At 40.4% G+C, this 14,231-nt stretch overlaps 1 protein-coding gene across 4 annotated transcripts in view; it reads left to right on the top strand.

Annotated features, from left to right (window-relative positions):
• Window positions 1-14,231, top strand: part of LTBP1 (latent transforming growth factor beta binding protein 1) — a 448,496-nt gene that overhangs the window by 292,222 nt on the left and 142,043 nt on the right. For 2 of the 4 annotated variants that reach the window (XM_025354196.1, XM_025354197.1), the window contains 2 exons: window positions 10,319-10,486; window positions 13,812-14,039. In XM_025354196.1, the coding sequence (XP_025209981.1) occupies window positions 10,319-10,486; window positions 13,812-14,039 (396 nt within the window). The remainder of the gene's footprint in view (window positions 1-10,318; window positions 10,487-13,811; window positions 14,040-14,231) is intronic. The other 2 variants (XM_025354198.1, XM_025354199.1) reach the window with 1 other exon arrangement.

Genomic DNA, 14,231 nt, shown 5'->3' on the forward strand with positions numbered 1-14,231 from the left:
CCCAGACTGGAGTGCAGTGGCCGGATCTCAGCTCACTGCAAGCTCCGCCTCCTGGGTTCACGCCATTCTCCTGCCTCAGCCTCCCGAGTAGCTGGGACTACAGGCGCCCGCCACCTCGCCCGGCTAGTTTTTTTTTGTATTTTTTTAGTAGAGACGGGGTTTCACCGTGTTAGCCAGGATGGTCTCGATCTCCTGACCTCGTGATCCGCCCGTCTCGGCCTCCCAAAGTGCTGGGATTACAGGCTTGAGCCACCGCGCCCGGCCTAGCACTGCAGATTTTTAAAGGTTATATAGAGTTTAAACGGATGCATGGCAGAAAACTATTAGGATAATTTTAAGAGCAATTGTGTATTAGTTTCTTTCCTGCAAGTTTTTTGTTTTTATCTGTCTGTCTGTCTGTCTATCTATCTATCTATCTATCTATCTCTGAGACGGAGTTTCACATATGTCACCCAGGCTGGAGTGCAATGGTGTGATCTCCACTCACTGCAACCTCCGCCTCCCGGGTTCAAACGATTCTCCTACCTCAGCCTCCCAAGTAGCTGGGATTACGGGCATGTGCCACCACACCCAGCTAATTTTTGTATTTTTAGTAGAGACATGGTTTTGCCATGTTGGTCAGGCTGGTCTTGAACTCCTGACCTCAGGTGATCCACCCGCTTCAGCCTCCCAAAGTGCTGGGATTACAGGTGTGAGCCACCATGCCCGACCACTTTTATTTATTTTTTAATGTGGCTTTGGTATATAATGAGCTGCATCTTTCTTGTCCCTAGTTGGAAATTTGCCATTTGGTTGACATGTTCTTCATGAGTATACTGCCATGCATTTTTAACCAAGCTTCTCTCTCTAACTCTGTGCCCTAAGGTGAGATATCTACATATCTCATAAATAACATATCTCATAAATAAAATAACTAAAATAAAATAAGGTGATAAAGACAAATGTAGTAAAATAAAAATGACAGTCTCATTTATTACTTTTACGTGAGTTTGTTGAGTCTTTTGAAATGTTATTACTAATTACTACTCTTTTCCTTTAAAAACTGTCAACTGCAGATTAGGAAGTTTTACACGTAAGTCCTCTTTTCTGTGTTCTTTTACAGACAGTTTTGATCATGAAGCAGACAGACACCTAATTATAAGGCTTTCCTAACGGGTGGTAAAATTAGACCATAAAATTATGTTTGCACACAAGGTACCTTTGAAACTGATGCAAGGATTTGGAAATTTCAGGCCAAAAATCGCATTGTTGATGGTATCCACATAACTTAGGGGATCATTTTTGGCTGATTTGAATTATATTAACAAAATATTTTAAATCATTTTATAATTTAAACATAAAGATTGTAGAGTTTGGATATAGAGTTTGTTATGAATGCTTTTCCCCCTCTTTTATAATTTGACTTGTAGTCTGTTTACAATTCTTATATTGAAGGTTGCTGATTAGGTAAACTTGCAGAACTAGTCACAAAATGCTCTGTGAAACTTTGACTAGATCTGATGTCTAGAGTTTAGGGCAGACATCCAGGTTTTAATAAGATTGTAGCAATCTGCCAGTGAGATTTTTGAAACACTTGCATATTTCCTTAGCATATTTTCCCTGTCATTGCGCAAATAATTCTGAACTTATTAAACAACCATCCATTCTTATTTGAAAAATAAATAATTCAATTTTACGGTTCAGCTACAACAGCTGAAATGGTAAGTATTAAGAGACGTTTGTTGCTAGTTAAGTGTTCCAGTTGAGAGTTTGAAGTGAAAACCTGGGCTCTTTACCAGTGTTGAGTGAGAAGATTTATTCCTCTTTCCTCTGAATTTACCACATGTAACATCACAGAGACATATAGAGTTCCTTTAGGATTTGCGATTTGAACCAATCCAGTCTGATTTTCGGGTGAATTCTGTGAAGAACTTGATGGGGGAAGTCTGAAGACAGAAAGAATTAGGGAAGAAGGTGATACTTACAGAGGAAAGGAAAAAAATGGAAAGATAATGGTATTTTTGGTAGCCACAGGGAAGTAGCAGAAGGGGACTGGAGATCACACACACACACACACACACACACACACAGACACAGACACATGCAGACACAGGCACTTAACACAGTGGTTGCTAAATGTCTGCTCTGGAGAGAGATAAAACCAGCCAGGGATGAAGCCTGCAGGCAAATGGAGGATACTGACAACATTTGCTAAGACAACATGAATTTAGGCCATACCCAGAGCATACAAGGCGTGGCTGACTCTCTGAACCCCTGCACTAGATTATGCCCAAGGAGCAACGGGAAGCACTTTCTCTTCTTGAATGCACTGAACTGAGGTGAACCCCCCCAGAATTCCTTGGCTCCAGCCAAAGGTTGCAACAATTTCACTTTCTCTCCTTGCTGCTTGCCTTGGCTTAGCCAAGCTAAAAGGAAGAAAGTAGGCAAATGCTGGCATTTGCTGCCTCTGACCTCTATGTTTGAGGCTTAGGATGATGTAGCAGCATTCTCCAGACCTGTTGCTACCTGATTTATGGGGAAAGGTGGAAACTCAAGGACTTTCCAGAGCAAATTCAAGAAAAGTATCATAATCTTTGCAATCGAAGTAGGAAGACTTTCTGGCTTTCTGAACTCCTTCAGGAACTTCAGAGCTCCATGATGAGTGCTGCTGAGAGTGTGTCCATAGGTTCAGTAAAAAGGCCCAGATAAAAGAATTCTGAGCCTGGGCTTTTGCTGTTTCATAGTATTCTTTACCTATGGACTTGGAGCTAGCTGACAGAAGTGGAGGGTTAGAGAGAAGATGTGCTCAGGAGCTTCTGCCGTAGTCCTGGAAGTCATGAGATAAAGGACAAGTGCCTTTTAAAAGCCGGTCTTCATTAGGTACATCATTCATTTGTAATTTCCTGAGCATCTTTATGAGAAACATACCATGCTTGTCTTATACACTGGGAAACTAAAGCTAGGAAAGTTTAAGTAGCTTCTCACACAGCTAGTAGCTGAGAGTTGAGATTTAAAACAGGATTTGTGCCTCCAAATTTAGGGTTCTAGATCAGGGGTTGGCAAATTATAGCCCATGGGCCAACTCTGTTTTTGTGAATAAAGTTTTATTGGAACGCAGCCATGTCCATTCATTTACTTACTGTGTGATGCTGCTTTTGTATTACAGCGACAGAGTTGAGAAGCTGCAACAGAAATTGTATGGCCCACAAAGCCTAAAATACTTATTATCTGACACTTAACAGAAAAAGTTTGCTGACGCTCAAGCTAATTAACACTGTCCAATAGAACTATCTGAGATGATGGAAATATTCTCCATCTGTGCCACCTCATACAGCAGCCACTAGTCATATATGGCCTGTGTAACTGAGGAATTGAATTTTTACTTTTATTTAATGTCAATTTTATCCAAGGAGCAACATGTGGCTAGCGCCTAACATATTGAGTGGCGTAGCTTTGTATCCTTTTTGGCAAAGCCAAATGGGTAAATTAATGCTAGCTTTCCAGCTTTTCCCTTAAAATGGGCTTTCCTTCCAGACTTGATATCTTTATACCCATGGTAACATTGTTGTCCAGAGCACCCTGGCTGGGAGCCTGTGTCATCTTGCTCTCTTGATCTTTTGGTTTCAAAGGATGCCATTTAGTCTTCATAATTTATCTTAGGCCCGTTCTTTTCTTTCTACCTCCTCTGTGGCCATCTCAGATTAGGCCCCTAGCCTCCCTCACTTGGAGGTCTCATGGCACCGTGGCCCAGAGGTGAGACAGAGCTGTACCAACTGCTTGCTCCCAGATTATTACAGTAACAGTGAAAACCATGACAATAATAATTTTTATTGCAAACTTCGTAAATGCCACGCACTGTGCTAAGCACTTTATGTGAATTATCCCATATAATACAAGATCTCTATTGGATTTGTACTGTTATTTTTTCTAATTTAGAAATGAAGGAATTGAGGCACAGAGGGGTTAGGGATCTTTCCAACAGTCAGACAGCCTATAAAGGGTAGAGCCCACATTTGGAACTGGATCTGTCTCACTCCACAAGCTGAACCTTTAGTCAGGAGACAGTAAACAGTCCGAAATGCCAGGAGTAAGTCATTTATTTAAGGAGAACTGATATTTTCATCTCGCCGGCCACACTATAGAATAGGTGAGCTAACTGCAATGGCCTTGAATTATTGTTGCCTTTATTTTGGTTCTCCACGAATTGTGGTGTTTTTTTGTTTGTTTGTTTGTTTGGTTTTGTTTGGTTTTTTGAGAGGAAGTCTTGCTCTGCTGCCCAGGCTGGAGTGCAGTGGCGTGATCTTGGCTCACTGCAACCTCCGCCTCCTGGGTTCAAGTGATTGTCCTGCCTCAGCCTCCTGAGTAGCTGAGATTACAGGTGTCTGCCACCACACCCGGCTAATTTTTGTATTTTTAGTAGAGATGGGGTTTCACCATGTTAGCCAGGCTGATCTGGAACTCCTGACCTCAGGCGATCTGCCCACCTCGGCCTCCCAAAGTGCTGGGATTACAGGCATGAGCTTCCACCCCCAGCCATGAATTGGTTTTTAATGACACATTTCCCAGTCGGAGTGCCCAGTGGTTCTTACTGCCCTGGGAAAGCTGCCTCTCAGACTCCTCATAGCAGCTTTACCTACTTCCTAGACCTGCATCCTAACACTCATCCTCATAGATACTAAGCTGTGAAGGGATTAACTGCTAATGTGGAATTTCATCCAAGAAATAATTAAGGATATTACAGATGTGGGTGGGAGTGATTGCAGACTAGTAAGGTTAGCTAGATCTTTATACCCTTGCTGTTTTCTGAAATCCTCCCTACTTTTCAACTTCTTTTAAGTACCAGATTAATTAATATCTGCTTAATATTTGTCGTTCACATTTTAACCCACTTATGCCTAGTGTTCCATTATTGGAATGCTAAGCTTGTGGGAGTTATTTATATCCTACTGCTCAAGGTCATTGCAGTAGGTCTGATTTTTCACACACACACACACAATTTGCAACTTTCAGCATAAATGGATCAATACATTAGAGTAGTATGTCTTTGAAAGTATAATGTGAGTTTATTATATGATCCTATAATTAAGGCCATAATTAAATATAAGTTGCTTAATGTATCACTGAGGAACCCAAGCGATAGTACCTTAGCTTTTTACTGTTGTTTTGTAATTGAATTGCCATCACCATGGGCTCTGTGGTTATGATTCAGTACTGTACTTGGGTACAGAGCTATGTGCTTGTGACCAGTTTGAAAATTTGTCTTATGTCTCTAGCCAAGAGCAAAAAAAAATTACTTTCCTGGTGAATGTTGCATTTTCAGTAGGTTTTATGCTTCTGAAGTGCTTTTGCCTTTAGATAAAGTATCAGAATCTTTTTGCTGTAATTTTAGTGACACATCCTGCACAAAATAGGATCTGACAAAGTGCTATTTCAGTGTACATACATGTAAGAGCCTACAGGCACCCTTCATTATCACTCCTCAGTTTTATTCGATTCTAGAGCTGTTTCCCCTCTTCCTTTGAAATCTTTTGGCATTTCTAGTTTTCTTTAGGATAGCATAAAACCTTATGACTCAGTAGAATATATAATCACATGTACCATATTTTAAATAATAAATGTAGTGCACTAATGTGTTATCCTTTACAATTAATCTTCCCATCTGAGGTTAACGATGTTCAGACAATAGCAACACCAATCTTACATCATTCTGGGTAGCATCTTGTTTCTGGGTTTATGCATCATGTTGACCAGAGTGTGAAAATACTAGAGATGTTTAATAAAATAAACAGAGTGCAAGTCATTTGAAATGACAAAAGAACAACAGGCAATGTAGGTACTAAAATAGGGGCAGTTTTAAATGGCACACCCTGTCAGGTATATGTGGCATAATTGAACAGTTTTGGCTTCAAATAGTTGTAGATCAAAGAAAATGTGAATCGTGAAAGCATCAGTAAAATTTAGATATGGGAGAGGCTTTAAAGTAGTTGACTAGAGGCATCTGGTGCTCACCTCCTCCACAAAGAAGAACCAAAATAGCAAGTAGATAATCACACTTCGAACAGATCACCTAACAGAGAACACTGAAGTTCAATAGAGAAGTGACAGGATTTTTTCATGTGTCTGTTGGCTGTATGAATGTCTTCTTTTGAGAAATGTCTGTTCATATCCTTTGCCCACTTTTTGATGGGGTTGTTTGTTTTTTTCTTGTAAATTTGTTTGAGTTCTTTGTAGGTTCTGGATATTAGCCCTTTGTCAGATGAGTAGATTGCAAAAATTTTCTCCCATTCTGTAGGTTGCCTGTTCACTCTGATGGTAGTTTCTTTTGCTGTGCAGAAGCTCTTTAGTTTAATGAGATCCCATTTGTCAATTTTGGCTTTTGCTGCCGTTGCTTTTGGTGTTTTAGACATGAAGTCTTTGCCCATGCCTATGTCCTGAATGGTACTACCTAGGTTTTCCTCTAGGGTTTTTATGGTATTAGGTCTAACATTTAAGTCTCTAATCCATCTTGAATTAATTTTCGTATAAGGAGTAAGGAAAGGATCCAGTTTCAGCTTTCTACTTATGGCTAGCCAATTTTCCCAGCACCGTTTATTAAATAGGGAATCCTTTCCCCATTTCTTGTTTCTCAAAAACAAAGATTTTTGACAAAGATCTTTGACAAAGGTTTGTCAAAGATCAGATGGCTGTAGATGTGTGGTATTATTTCTGAGGACTCTGTTCTGTTCCATTGGTCTATATCTCTGTTTTGGTACCAGTACCATGCTGTTTTGGTTACCGTAGCCTTGTAGTATAGTTTGAAGTCAGGTAGCGTGATGCCTCCAGCTTTGTTCTTTTGACTTAGGATTGTCTTGGAGATGTGGGCTCTTTTTTGGTTCCATATGAACTTTAAAGTCGTTTTTTCCAATTCTGTGAAGAAACTCATTGGTAGCTTGATGGGGATGGCATTGAATCTATAAATTACCTTGGGCAGTATGGCCATTTTCACGATATTGATTCTTCCTATCCATGAGCATGGTATGTTCTTCCATTTGTTTGTGTCCTCTTTTATTTCACTGAGCAGTGGTTTGTAGTTCTCCTTGAAGAGGTCCTTTACATCCCTTGTAAGTTGGATTCCTAGGTATTTGATTCTCTTTGAAGCAATTGTGAATGGAAGTTCATTCATGATTTGGCTCTCTGTTTGTCTGTTACTAGTGTATAAGAATGCTTGTGATTTTTGCACATTAATTTTGTATCCTGAGACTTTGCTGAAGTTGCTTATCAGCTTAAGGAGATTTTGGGCTGAGACAATGGGGTTTTCTAAATATACAATCATGTCATCTGCAAACAGGGACAATTTGACTTCTTCTTTTCCTAACTGAATACCCTTGATTTCTTTCTCTTGCCTGATTGCCCTAGCCAGAACTTCCAACACTATGTTGAATAGGAGTGGTGAGAGAGGGCATCCCTGTCTTGTGCCAGTTTTCAAAGGGAATTTTTCCAGTTTTTGCCCATTCAGTATGATATTGGCTGTGGGTTTGTCATAAATAGCTCTTATTATTTTGAGGTACGTTCCATCAATACCGAATTTATTGAGCGTTTTTAGCATGAAAGGCTGTTGAATTTTGTCAAAAGCCTTTTCTGCATCTATTGAGATAATCATGTGGTTCTTGTCTTTGGTTCTGTTTATATGCATCATCACTGGCCATCAGAGAAATGCAAATCAAAACCACAATGAGATACCATCTCACACCAGTTAGAATGGCGATCATTCAAAAGTCAGGAAACAACAGGTGCTGGAGAGGATGTGGAGAAATAGGAACACTTTTACACTGTTGGTGGGACTGTAAACTAGTTCAACCATTATGGAAAACAGTATGGCGATTCCTCAAGGATCTAGAACTAGATGTACCATATGACCCAGCCATCCCATTACTGGGTATATACCCAAAGGATTATAAATTATGCTGCTATAAAGACACATGCACACGTATGTTTATTGCAGCACTATTCACAATAGCAAAGACTTGGAATCAACCCAAATGTCCATCAGTGACAGATTGGATTAAGAAAATGTGGCACATATACACCATGGAATACTATGCAGCCATAAAAAAGGATGAGTTTGTGTCCTTTGTAGGGACATGGATGCAGCTGGAAACCATCATTCTTAGCAAACTATCACAAGAACAGAAAACCAAACACCGCATGTTCTCACTCATAGGTGGGAACTGAACAATGAGATCACTTGGACTCAGGAAGGGGAACATCACACACCGGGGCCTATCATGGGGAGGGGGTAGGGGGGGAGGGATTGCATTGGGAGTTATACCTGATGTAAATGACGAGTTGATGGGTGCAGCACACCAACATGGCACAAGTATACATATGTAACAAACCTGCACGTTATGCACATGTACCCTACAACTTAAAGTATAATAATAATAAATAAAAATTTAAAAAAAAAAAAAAAGTGACAGGAAACACCTAAGGCAGGGAAGGAGAGGGAACCAAGGCAGCCTGCTCGGCCAGGATTAGCTGGGAGCCTGGGGAGGCTCCCCAGTGTGAGGAAAGGGTAAATGAGAGACCTCCAGTGATCCACATTCCCATGTGAATTCCTGCAATCCTAGCCACAGGAGAGCCCTTTGGCCCTCACAGACTCTGAGACTAACCTAGGGAGCTGCCTAGAGACCTCGTGATGGAATTGCTGCTGAAAGGGAGCTCCCGCACGCTGGGTCCCACACACACCTTCTGAGTCTTAAGCAGGTCCCACCGCCACTGGCACCTGAGCACTCCTCTCAGAGGCCCAGGCCAGGCCCACCCAATGTACCACTACCATCACAGCTGGCACTCACCTGTACGTACCACCTGTGGGCCTGGGGACTGGCCTGCCCAGCCCATTGCAGCCACTGACAACACCAGCATGGACTGCGTGGGAAGCAGAGGGTTGTCTCACCACTGCTACTGCCATCACCTGTGCTATACCCACTGCCCAGGGACTTGAGGACCTGCCTGGCTAACTACTATCGCTGCTGGCACCTAAGCAAGCCATGTAGAGACCCAAGAATTGGCCCACTTGGACCCACTAACACCAGTGCCCGTGTACTCTGCCCTCGGGCCTAAAGACAAACACACTTGGCCCACCTGAGGACTGGCCCACCTGGTAGCCTCCTCAGCAAAATTTTATCACAGAATCCACTAGCAACTGTAGCTTAAGGCAATGCAGAAATCATAGACACCACTGATGCCATTTACAGCTGAAGAAATCCTATGGAGACTACACTACTGCGTGTACCCAGAATCAAAGCCAAAGTGCCCTGCCCAGATAGCACCACAGATAACATCTTCAGGAAGTCCTCCCCTAAAAAAGATGATAGAGGAATTGGGTAAGGGAAAGGCAAGTCAGAAAACCTCATTTGGATGGTGATATGATAGAGAAGAGCCCTGGTTGGGTTTGGGGAATGGGCAGAGGGGGGACACCAAACTGTCTGATTCAGCACCTTTGACTTGACCTGGACCTGGTTCTGTAGAACACACTCCATTCATATTTGCATTAGAAGATGAACTTCTTGAAGGCAGGGCTGTCTTTTGCTTATTTTCATATTTGCCATGTGTGCCTAGCAGAGTATTAGCTGTTAGGTTGATGAACTCTTATCTACTAAACACATTGCAGAAGATTAGGATTAAGGTTTAGATATTGGATGCCTATAGCCTCATATACTTTTGCAGTGTTTTCTGAGGAGCTGAGCACATCATCTCTTCCTTCTCCAGTGTGCTGTCTGGCTAGAACAGGGGCCTTGTCTGGCACTCCAAATCAGAAGCCACTTTCTGCCTCCTGTTCATGTTCACTGGCCTAGAGTGAGACCTGACGGGCCCTGCAAGCTCTCACTTCCCTGGGGTGAGAAGAGCAGATGCTGGCTTGCAGCATCAACCATGTTCCTCATTCTCCAAAGTGCCTGATTATTCATTAAATGCTGCCCTAGAATTATCTCTACTGTGGTTAAATATAGAAAACTAGGTAGTGATTTTGATAGTAGGTGACTAGGTTTATTTGGAAAGGTGGGGTTTTTTTGTTGAAATTTTTCTCTTCATTATGCACACATACCTAATTGCATGCTTGCTAAAATGGAAGAAGGGACCAGAGAGGGACAGGGACAATCACTGTCACAACTTTTGGTGCCCTGACTCTAAAACTCATATGGTAAACTGATTTTTCATCAGAAAGGTGATGCTCTTAATCTAGACAGATTTATCCTGCAGTATGGTTTTTAATTCATACCTTAGGGTTCATTTTACTATCATTTGGAAAGCCAATGTAGTTTTGGTTTCTCATGTAATGTCAGGCTTTATCTCTCTGCTTCAGCTGATCCCCCTGTGATCTCGGAAGAGAAAGGGCCCTGTTACCGACTTGTCAGTTCTGGAAGACAGTGTATGCACCCTCTGTCTGTTCACCTCACCAAGCAGCTCTGCTGTTGTAGTGTGGGCAAGGCCTGGGGCCCACACTGTGAGAAATGTCCCCTTCCAGGCACAGGTAAGACATTTTCAGCTGTATGCGCACATAGATTCCCAGCCACATGAGTACACAGGACAACTTTGGCAACTTGGGTCATTTTTTGTTTCTGACTTTAATTTTTAATAATACATTGTAAATACTTTTATCACTTTTATAGAAACTGTACACATACAATGTTGAATCAGTGGGAAAAAAATATGTACGAAGAGATTTTTCCCGTTTAAGTGTGATATCAGACTTCCTTTTGAATATTAAGAAATGCCATTATATTTTATCTTCAATTTCTGGGACTCTGAGTCTGATACTTAAGTGTAGACAGACCAGAAGGCTCTGTTGGGCCATGTGCTTTCCTAATGATTGGCTGCTCATCAATTCACAGTAACTGGACTTGGTGCAGGTTGATTCATGTACTCATTTACTGAGTATCATGCTTAATTTCTTTAATTGGAAATAGAGGGAATTATATTCATGATTGAATTTACGCTATGAAGATTAATAACTTAAGGACAGATCTTGCCAAAACTCCTGAAAACTTCTGTGGGAGTTGAGTATTAAGAAGTAGATTATTCTTTATCCTTCGATTTGGTACATAATTGCCTTATGCCCTGAGAATGCAAATTTCTCTCTTTAAATACCTTACTTCTACCAATGAACCACCAACTTCTCAAGCAAGATGAAGTAGAGTTAAGTGGAAGAGAAAGAAATGTAACCTGAAATCATTAGACCTGATATTAACAAGGAATGGCCTCAATTTCACTTACTTGGGGTAGACATTAAATGGTCTCCTCAATTGCATGTTGGATAAGATGCTTTCCACCTAGGAAAGTGTCTTAACTGTCACAGGGCCATGTAATGTCTTAAAGCTGTAACTTACACCATAGCAGACAAGATTTAAATATAAGTATTATGACTCACCTTTGTTCATGGTTAGAACCAGAAAGAACTGCATTAAGGCAAAGGATAATACAACATTGATGTTATATTGGTAGACTAGATAATTTTAGGCCTCCAAAAAGTCCTAGTACCCTCTTGTGCCATCTGATCCATTTTTTTTCTTTTTTCTTTTTTTTTTTTTGAGTTGGAATCTCGCTCTGTTGCCCAGGCTGGAGTGCAGTGGCGTGATCTTGGCTCACTGCAAGCTCAGCCTCCTGGGTTCATGTCATTCTGCTGCCTCAGCCTCCCAAGTAGCTGGGACTACAGGCGCCCACCACCATGCCCAGCTAATTTTTTTTTTTTTTTGTATTTTTAGTAGAGACAGAGTTCCACTATGTTAGCCAGGATGGTCTTGATCTCCTGACCTTGTGATCCGCCCACCTCAGCCTCCCAAAGTGCTGGGATTACAGGCGTGGATACTCATTATTAAAAATTAATCAAGTAAATAATCTTTATAATTTATAGACACGTTTCTCATGAAGTTTAGTTTTTAAAGCTTTCAGTTTGTGAATTTATTATGCATATTATTGTGTGTCTGTATAATGTGTTTTTAATTTAAAAAATTTTTTTAAATTTTTAGCTTTTAAGTTCAGGGGTACAAGTGGAAGCTCAATTTTGATGGCTTTGTAATCCTTACATGAAGCATAAATTGAAATGGTGACTGTAACTCAGGGATACTCCTCTAGTACTATCAATAAATTTGAAAATAATGTTCAAGATAAAATTTTTGCACTGAATTTTTGGTTATATGGTGATTTTCACTAAAAATATTTAGTTCATTAATTCTTTAAACTTGGTTCTTAAAATCATGTTTTCTTCTAGAAACATCTTTCCAAGTAAAAATTGTTTTTCCTAGTTAAACATAAGAATGAGGTTCTACCGTTTAGTGTGTGATCCTTAGAAAAACAATATTTTAGCATACTATAAGCAGTATTTTTAGAGTTTCCTTTTTATTGAGAACTAATTTTAGGTCCCAGACATCCAATAGAAGATCTCTTGTTCAGGGAAAGTGAGACATGACTTATTTTACCTTCAATTTTAAAAGTAGAAATAAAAAAGTTAACCATAAGCTCCTTGCTGTCTGCATTTGGTAATTTGCCTCCAACACCAACACCAAAGGGATTAGGTGGATTTTTCCTCTGAAGGCCACACGCTGCCTTACCCTACTTCTCCCCCTTGCCTTTCCCCTTCACTATTCATCGGGATTATGCTGTGGAGGTTAGCAAATCACATGTGCTGAGTCTACTTTTTTTTTTTTTTTTTTTTTTTTAAGAATACAAAACCATTTTTTTTCTGGCAATGATAGTGATTCCAGTGCACAGGATAGCTCCTTGGCCTCTGGGTAATTAAATGAGCTGGTCACGGCCAGGCTTTTGCCCAGCTGTTGTTCCTTTACTTGAAAATAGCTGCATCTTGATTTGGCATTTCCCTTCTTTCTCGATTTCTACCTATCATCTCCAGCATGTCTCACTTCTCTAGACTCCTCCTCACTATTCCGAGATTCTCCCCTTCAGAAACACTTCCCCTTTTCAGTCTTCCGTAATCGACATCCTCTTACCAGCTGATACATGGCATTTTGGTGGAGCCCTTTGTGTTCTTCAACTGGAAACAAACCGTGAGGATTTCAGCATCTCATTTCCCTGAATAGTGATTTTTTTTTCCTTTGGTAACCTTATGGCTCTTCATCAATGTCACTGAGTTCTTTGTTAATAACTAATGAAATTACATCAAAGTGGGGAGAAAAGCCTGATTTTTGCAAATAACACATATACTTACAACATGAGATATATAATACATATAGTGTCTTCTATATATAAAATATCTCCTAATGTATAACCTAATATATATAATATTTTCTAATTGGTTGCTGATATATATGGGATGGAGGGCTAACTATATATATATATAGTTACCTCTATCCATGGTTATGCATCAATGGATTCAACCCAATTGGTTGGTTGCATCTGTGGATGCAGAACTGGATATGGAGGGCTGATCAGACTATGCAATTTTATGTAAGGGACTTGAGCATTGCAGATTTTGGTATCCACAGGGGGTATCCTAGAACTAATCCCTCATGGATACTGAGGGATGACTATGTATATAATATGATATATAAAATATATGCTAAGTATATGCTATACATAATATGTATATTCTGATTTGGTAGGATAAGGAATTACCAGATGGAAAAATGTTTAGTAAAAAAAAGAGTTGTACTTTTTTCTGTAAATATGCAAGTTTATCAGAAATTCAAGCAATTTGCTTACATTTTGCACCTGTTTTTGAAGTTTTAAAATGTAACTATATTAGTGATGATTTATTAAGAGCTATTCATCATGATATTTTCCTCTGTATAAGTTTGCACTGTTAGATTTTTAAAAGGAATATTTTCCCATCCCAAATCTAGCTGCTTTTAAGGAAATCTGTCCTGGTGGAATGGGTTATACGGTTTCTGGCGTTCATAGACGCAGGCCAATCCATCACCATGTAGGTAAAGGACCTGTATTTGTCAAGCCAAAGAACACTCAACCTGTTGCTAAAAGTACTCATCCTCCACCTCTCCCAGCCAAGGAAGAGCCAGTGGAGGCCCTGACCTTCTCCCGGGAACACGGGCCAGGAGTGGCGGAGCCAGAAGGTGAGAGCGGTAATGGATCATGGACTCTAGACATCTCTCTGTGTGTCTTTGCTTTGACTTCCCTGTTTATAACCCTCTAGAGCAGAGTTTCTCAGCCTCAGCCCTATTGACATTTTAGAGTGGATAATTATTTGACTAGGGGCTGCCCTGTGTATTGTAAAATGTTTAGCCACTGCTCTAGAATAATATGTA

Source organism: Theropithecus gelada, chromosome 13, assembly GCF_003255815.1.
Source record: "Theropithecus gelada isolate Dixy chromosome 13, Tgel_1.0, whole genome shotgun sequence".
NCBI classification, from domain to species: Eukaryota; Metazoa; Chordata; class Mammalia; order Primates; family Cercopithecidae; genus Theropithecus; species Theropithecus gelada.